The 8,463-nt window shown below is 45.2% G+C and overlaps 1 protein-coding gene across 1 annotated transcript in view; it reads left to right on the forward strand.

The window, feature by feature from the left end:
• Positions 1 to 5,997, forward strand: part of LOC118367607 (protein PTHB1-like) — a 211,946-nt gene extending 205,949 nt beyond the window's left edge. Inside the window, exon 22 of the mRNA XM_052494402.1 lies at positions 3,989 to 5,997. Within this exon, the coding sequence (XP_052350362.1) occupies positions 3,989 to 4,368 (380 nt within the window). The 3' untranslated portion in view covers positions 4,369 to 5,997. The remainder of the gene's footprint in view (positions 1 to 3,988) is intronic.
• The last annotated feature ends 2,466 nt before the right edge of the window (positions 5,998 to 8,463 follow it).

An 8,463-nucleotide genomic window follows, 5' to 3' on the forward strand; every position in this document is an offset into this window, starting at 1 on the left:
CTGGCACGTTGCTGCTGCTTCACACAGGCTTTTCTGTTGAGTCTTAACCAGTTCTGTCTTTTTTTGGTGGTTGATTTTGGTTTATTTGGTTATTTTTACACTGGCTTGCCTGTGGGGATCATTTAGGAAGGCTAGACAAAAGAGCCGGAGGCTGCAGGCGGAAAAACAGGCCAGTTTATATGGCCCCTCAACTAACACACACAGCCTTGATACACACTCAGCCTTGATACACTGTGCTTTAGCAACAATGGCGCTCTACACACTGGATCGTGTAGGTCACACACTGCACCTGACCGTGCACATCAGATACAGCACCCTGGCCTACACACTGGAACTCACCTCCCACACGTTACACACTGAACCTTTCAGACGGAGCCATGCACACAAAAAGCCAGTACACACACACTTCAGCCAGGACTTTGTAAGCCCTAGACGATTACCCAGCTGATTGGAGGTCCCTCTCCGGAGTCTCTAAACACACACAGTCTTTTAGAGAACTCACCACAGCCCCCCTACACACACAGCACTCTCCTTTCTCATGGAGATAAGGATGTCTCATTGTTGGGAGACAATTATCTTATCAAAGAGCCAATCCAATGTGGAGGCAGGGGGCGACAGGTGCCGTTGTAATACAATTTGTCTATGGGAGGGTTTGGAAGCCGTCTGAACTTAATTGCACCGAGGGTCACAGTCCTCTCTGCTGCACTGTACATAATAGCATTGTGTAACAGTATGCTAACCACAGCATCGGCACAATGCAAATCTAGGATCACCTTGACATCTTACATTGCTAACTTCAGCGGACTGACAACTCAAATCACATCAGATTGTATTTGTCACATACACATGGTTAGCAGATGTTAATGCGAGTGTAGCGAAATGCTTGTGCTTCTAGTTCCGACCATGCAGTAATATCTAACAAGTAATCTAACAATTTCACAACAACTACCTTATACACACAAGTGTAAAGGAATGAATAAGAATATCTACATATAAATATATGGATGAGCGATGGCCGAACGGCATAGGCAGGATGCCGTAGATGGTATAGAGTATAGTATATACATATGAGATTAGTAATGTAGGGTGTGTAAACAGTATATAGAGTGGCATTGTTTAAAGTGGCTAGTGATACATTTATTACATCCAATTTTTTATTTTTAAAGTGGCTAGAGATTTGAGTCATTATGTTGGCAGCAGCCACTCAATGTTAGTGATGGCTGTTTAACAGTCTGATGGCCTTGAGATAGAAGCTGTTTTTCAGTCTCTCGGTCCCAGCTTTGATGCACCTGTACTGACCTCGCCTTCTGGATGATAACGGGGTGAACAGGCAGTGGCTCGGGTGGTTGTTGTCCTTGATGATTTTTTTGGCATTCCTGTGACATCAGGTGGTGTAGGTGTCCATGAGGGCAGGTAGTTCGCCCCCGGTGATGCGTTGTGCAGACCTCACTACCCTCTGAAGAGCCTTACGGTTATGGGTGGAGCAGTTGTCGTACCAGGTGGTGATACAGCCCGACAGGATGCTCTCAATTGTGCACCTGTAAAAGTTTGTGAGTGTTTTCAGTGACAAGCCACATTTCTTCAGCCTCCTGAGGTCGATGAGGCGCTGCTGCTCCTTCTTCACCACGCTGTCTATGTGGGTGGACCAATTCAGTTTGTCCGTGATGTGTACGCCGAGGAATTTAAAACTTTCCACCTTCTCCACTACTGTCCCGTCGATGTGGATAGGGGGGGTGCTCCCTCTGCTGTTTCCTGAAGTCCTCGATAATCTCCTTTGTTTTGTTGACGTTGAGTGTGAGGATGTTTTCCTGACACCACACTCCGAGGGCCCTTACCTTCTCCCTGTAGGCCGTCTCATCGTTGTTGGTAATCAAGTCTACCACTGTAGTGTCATCTGCAAACTTTATTATTGATTTGGAGGCGTGCATGGCCACACAGTTATGGGTGAACAGGGAGTGCAGGAGAGGTGGAGTGGAGATGTTGTTTCCTAACCTCACCACCTGGGGGCGGCCCGTCAGAAAGTCCAGGACCCAGTTGCACAGGGCGGGGTCGAGACCCAGGGTCTCAAGCTTAATGACAAGTTTGGAGGGCACTATGTTGTTAAATGCTGAGCTGTAGTCAATGAACAGCATTCTTACATAGGTATTCCTCTTGTCCAGATGGGTTAGGGCAGTGTCGTCTGTGGACGTATTGTGGCGTTAAGCAAATTGGAGTGGGTCTAGGGTGTCAGGTAAGGTGGAGGTGATATGATCCTTGACTAGTCTCTCAAAGCACTTCATGATTATGACGAAAGTGAGTGCTACGGGGTGATAGTCGTTTAGCTCAGTTGCCTTAGCTTTCTTGGGAACAGGAACAATGGTGGCCCTCTTGAAGCATGTGGGAACAGCAGACTGGGATAGGGATTGATTGAATATGTCTGTAAACACACCAGCCAACTGGTCTGCGCATGCTCTGAGGACGCGGCTTGGGATGCCATCTGGGCCGGCAGCCTTGAGAGGGTTAACACGTTTAAATGTTTTACTCATGTTGGCTGCGGTGAAGGAGAGTCCGCGGGTTTTGGTATCGGGCCGTGTCGGTGGCAATGTATTGTCCTCAAAGCGAGCAAAGAAGTTGTTTAGTTTGTCTGGGAGCAAGGTATCGGGGTCCGGGACGGGCCTGGTTTTCTTTTTGTAGTCCGTGATTGACTGTAGACCCTGCCACATTCCTCTCGTGTCTGAGCCGTTGAATTGCGACTCTACTTTGTCTCTATTCTGACGCTTAGCTTGTTTGATTGCCTTGCGGAGGGAATAGCTACACTGTTTGTATTCGGTCATATTTCCGGTCGCCTTGCCCTGATTAAAAGCAGTGGTTTGCGCTTTCATTTTTGAGGGAATGCTGCCATCAATCCGCGGTTTCTGGTTGGGGAAGTTTTTAATAGTCGCTGTTGGTACAACATCACCGATGCACTTGCTAATAAACTCACTCACCGAATCAGCGTAAACATCAATGTTGTTGTTCGACTCTATCCGGAACATATCCCAGTCCGCGTGATCGAAGCAATCTTGAAGCGTGGAATCAGATTGGTCAGACCAGCGTTGAACAGACCTGAGCACGGGCGTTTCCTGTTTTAGTTTCTGTCTATAGGCTGGAAGCAACATTATGGAGTCGTGGTCAGATTTGCCGAAAGGAGGGCGAGGGAGGGCTTTGTATGCGTCGCGGAAGTTAAAGTAACAATGATCCATAATGCTGCCAGCCCGGGTCGCCCAATCGATATGCTGATAAAATGTAGGGAGCCTTGTTTTCAGATTAGCCTTGTTAAAATCCCCAGCTACAATAAATGCAGCCTCAGGATATGTGGTTTCCAGTTTACATAGAGTCCAATGAAGTTCTTTCAGGGCCGTCGAGGTGTCTGTTTGGGGTGGATGTTCATGACTGTGATTATAATCGAAGAGAATTCTCTTGGTTGATAATGCGGTTGGCATTTGATTGTAAGGAATTCTAGGTCAGGTGAACAAAAGGACTTGAGTTCCTGTATGTTGTTATGATCACACCACGACTCGTTAATCATAAGGCGTACACCCCCGCCCTTCTTCTCATCAGAGAGATCTTTGTTTCTGTCGGTGCGATGCCAATTTGATTTGATTAGCACAATGCTAATCAAATCAAATTGTATTGGTCACATGCACATATTTAGCAGATGTTATTGCAGGTGTAGCGAAAAACATGTGTACCTAGCTTCAACAGTGCAGAGGTGTCTAACAATTCAATCTTAACCTATATTATGAACAATGTTATCCATAGCTACCACCACAGGAGAGCATTTGGCTCAGATTCCCCTCGGCCTATTGGTCACCACTAAATGACAGAACATCTCTAAACCAGGCATCAGAGATGGAGAGAAGGGACTGTCTATCCGCCATCACAGATGAATCCCAAGTTAATGACGTGTGGGAGTTCTGTTCATAATAACGTGTTCATCACTCCTATCTCTCTGTCTGGCCCTTTTCAGATAAAGATTCCAAGGACAAGAAAGTGTCTGCTGAGGGAGCAGTCAAGGAGACAGTGGAAGAGACTGCAGAAGAGCCTGTGAAAGAAGTGAAGAAAGAAAAGAAGGACCCCTCTAAGGAAAAGAAGGAGTCGACCAAGGAGCCTAAAGAGCCCAAGGACCCTGGGAAAGAGTCAAAAAAGGAGTCTTTGAAAGAGTCCAAGGAAAAGAAGGAGTCCTCCAAGGAAAAGAAGGAGTCCTCCAAGGAATCTGGAAAGGAGTCTTCTAAGGACACCAGCAAAGAGTCTTTGAAGGAGCCTGGGAAAGAGAAAGTGTCAAGAAAGTCATCTGTGAAGGTCAAGGAGAAAAAGAAAGAGCCAGATGCTGCTGCTGGAGAGGGCTGATAATTTCATGCAATAAATACATTAATTTACACCCACACACACCCACACACAGTCTCACATATACACTCATATTCATTGACAAACACACTTCTATCAGGGCGGATGCTGGTCCATAGTCAGGACTTCTGGTGTCTGTGTTGGATGAAGGTGTGGTGCAGAAGATGAGGCCCAGTCAGAAACTCCAGTAGAACAGTCTAGGAGTTAGACGTGCGACATCAAAGCCCTTCCCCTCCCTTCCTTCCAGTGGCAGCGTCTCGCAGTGGAACCCACAGCCCTGTGCGTCGGTAAGCCCTAACCACCCCGCCTACACGCGGGCACTCTGACATCTACCCCACCCTCTCGCCCCCTCGTGTGGCACCATGCCTTGCCAAAGCCACCCCCGCCTCAGGCTAAGAATAACCCCCGCGTTCCGTCCATCTCTCCGTATGTCCCCTTGGGTAAAACGAGGTCACTTTCACCCCCCCATCAGCAGCTTTCAGCACACAGAAGCAGGAAAACCATCAAACTGAGACAATAGCAGAGAAATTAAAAGCTGGGGGGGTTCAAGCAGCCCTCAGGATCGTTTGTGAGGACTTGCAGGAACATACTCAATCACACACACCTGAATCTACAAACACATGCACACAAACACAAGAATACAAACATGCACAACCATGTAAAAACACTAGCTAGCACCTGCTCGTATTCTGCAACACACAGCCCTGCAAGCGGTACAGTGTTTCCAGCCAGCCAGACCAGCTTCTGTTAGAGGATCGCTGTGCCAGCCTGACCAATGACAATCCAAACAGCTCTTTGTATTGTACTGTACCTGTACGTCCTGTATGTGTGTGTTGTCTGTACGTGTCTTGATGAATTTAGATGTGTATCGTTTCCTAACTCAGCTTAATGAATGTATTATAGCAAAGGTTTTGTACCGTAATCAGCTAGTCTGATGCACCAGGCACCTGTTCTATGCCTGTTTTTATAGACAAAGCAGGGCGATTCAAGTTAGTGCTATGAAACTATTGTTTAATGTTTGTATCTTCTTAATCTCCCTCCGTATGTATGTTTTTCTCTCTCCCTTTAAGTCTCTTTTCACTCCTTGCTTACTGAGAATGAGGGACAGTGTGTATGTTAGAGTATATAGGAATGGTCACTGTTAAAAAGACTTTGTCCTTGGCCAGTGGCTTTAGGTTTGGTTTTTTTCCTTACTGTTGTGTAAAAGGTCTGTGCTAATTTTCTTGAGCTCGGCACAAGGTCAATTTCAGATTGAGTAACTGTGAGACTGACTGTTTCATTTGGCCCGGGTGGTTTGTCGATGTTGCGTTATAATCACGTCGTGGAAGAAGATGGGGATGGATTCCGGCGGACTCTCCTCTCAGGTCTGTGTTATGTTATGTTATGTCTGTTTGACGTCAGTGGGTTCACTTTTTTTTTAAATTCTCCTCAATAACTTGTGTCTTTGACTAAACGCTTTGTGGCGCTCTGTGTTTCACAACATGAATGTTGTACAGGACAAGTTCACGTGCAAAAAAATGATTGAACTAGGACCAAACATTGTTACATGCCCCACTGTGAAAAATGAACAGTGCCGCACAGTTTTGAGAGAATGTAATAAAAAGCCCTTTGGATTAGACTTTTAGAAACAAATGGTTTGGTGTCATTTTATTAAAGAAGCTGTCTTGTGAGAGGTTTAGGAGAGAATGTATATCTGATGTATATGCATCAGAACAGTATGTAACGCTAATGTGTATCTGAGAGGAGATGAACTGTTCTCTCTACTTCCCTGTGACAAGCTTGTAAAACGATGGAAAGGATTGAGTGTAGTAGGTCCCAGCCCCAGACTAAATCTACAGCTCCCACGATGCTCTTTGATAAATGCCTCTGTTTTTCCTCTCCCCTGTCTTAAAGAGACACTTACTTTCTCTATGGGTGTTTTTGTGCATGATAGTGTTTTCTGTGTCTGCGGTTCTATTCAAGTGTTCTGGTGTGTTTCTGTGTGTGTGTGTGTGTGTGTGTGTGTGTGTGTGTGTGTGTGTGTGTGTGTGTGTGTGTGTGTGTGTGTGTGTGTGTGTGTGTGTGTGTGTGTGTGTGTGTGTGTGTGTGTGTGTGTGTGTGTGTTTCTAGATGTGTGTGTGTGTTTTGTCTCTGATCGGTGCCCAAATTAAGTCGCCTGTGAGTCGCCCGCTCGCACAGCTGTAGCCCGCGGGTACCCGACCTCTCACCCTGAAGAGGTCAGAGTTCAGGCTTGTTTTAAGTTTGGATGGAGCGAGGGTATCCCTGGATCCACCGTGGTGCTGCTTTCTGATCCAGGCTGGCGTGGGTCTGTGCTGGACGGAGGTCGCGCTCCAGTCTTGACACGACAGCTGAGTCTAACCCCTTCCCCTCTGGACCCAGACCCACCGTCTGCCCGCAGTCTTAACCCTGGGCAGCTGACTCCCAGGACTCTCTTAACGTCTGTGCAATGTCTCCACAACGTCTGCCCCATGTCAATAAGATGTAATAGTAGACACAATATAAAAACATTCCCTTCACACTGATTACATACATATTGACACAAAAACACAACACTCTATAATATCTGATATAATAATATATATCATTTAGTAGATGTTTTTATCCAAATCGACTTATTCATATTCACACAACAACACAACACTATAACAGGGATGGACAACTCTTCCCCTCTTTTGTAGGCCCGTGGACCAGTTTCACCCCAAAATAAATAAAATATAAATATTATTATCATTTTTTTAGGAACTGTTTTGAATAATAGAATACACAAGGTGCAACTTGGAAATGTGGTTGTGCATCAGCAGCCACTCAATTAGCGCATGTCAACAACAACAAAAAATGTATCGGTAAATTAGTCTAGTGGCCAGCTATCTAAACATGCAGTGAGCATGGTTGAATTGATTGATCATCAGTTCTAATATTAAAAACGGCAAAGATTTGCCTCCAGCTATTGCAAAATGGGTAGAATTGCAGCAAACTTGTCTTAAAACTGAACTTTTCTTTACACCCCATGGCAAAATGTGCAGAATTGCAGGAAATGTACTTTTAAACTGCTACGGCCCCTCATGACGAGTTCCGGTTTTTTGTGTCCCCCGACTCCATCAAAGTTGCCCATCCCTCCCTGCTCTATAATATAATAATATATGCCATTTAGCTTACGCTTTTATCCAAAACGTACTTATGAGTTGTCCCGTGATTCAAACCCACTACCCTAGCATTACAAGCACCATGCGCTACCAACTGAGCTACAAAGGACCATACTAAGGAATCTGAATTACAACAGCGTAATAGGCCTATGTCGTTTTGGGGTGGAAGAGGGCCATTTATGGCACAGTTAAATAAATAACTGTTTCAACTCAGCATCTGTAGTAATCTTGCGGAGAATTTGGGAATAGACACCTCTCCTTCAAACGGGTGCTCTTTGGCGCCATCTTGCGTACAATATTAACACAACGTTAATCTGTACTGCTGAATGCACACACACTGTCGACACAAAGACAGTGACACACACTCTCTTTCTCTCTAACACACAGACACACATTCGCTAAATTTACTCGTCACTCGTGGCATGTTTACAATGCGAAGTAACAAGAGCAATACAATTAGATCAAAGAACACATTGTTCCTTGACAGTTAAATGCCGTAAATACAGGGTTGGGTCATAATTGGATCTTTGAAGAAATGCTTTTCCTTCCCATTTGAGGTTCTTCAGAAGCACAATTTTAAGAGTGACAAACTGTTTTAATTAGGTGTATATTTCTAAATCTGTCTCAAACAACAGTAACAGACACTTCATGTCATGCAAGCTGGTTAATGTCGCCTAAACTAGATATGTGCCCTTATTATAGGCTATTGAAATGTCATAGATGATATATACTGAATTGACATCAGACCTTTGAAGTGGGGTCAAACAAAGAAAATGCCTAATTTATCAAATAACTGTTGCATTGAGGATATGACTGGAAATGTAAAAATATATGATACTGAACAGACAGACATTGTGGTGCGCCCCATCAATGCGGGTGGGGGAGATCAACAATTGTGGGATGACGCTTGGTCCACGGGCAGCTCGAGGGGCGCAGAAACCCCACCTTGATACAA

This window comes from Oncorhynchus keta, chromosome 34, assembly GCF_023373465.1.
Source record: "Oncorhynchus keta strain PuntledgeMale-10-30-2019 chromosome 34, Oket_V2, whole genome shotgun sequence".
NCBI lineage: Eukaryota > Metazoa > Chordata > Actinopteri > Salmoniformes > Salmonidae > Oncorhynchus > Oncorhynchus keta.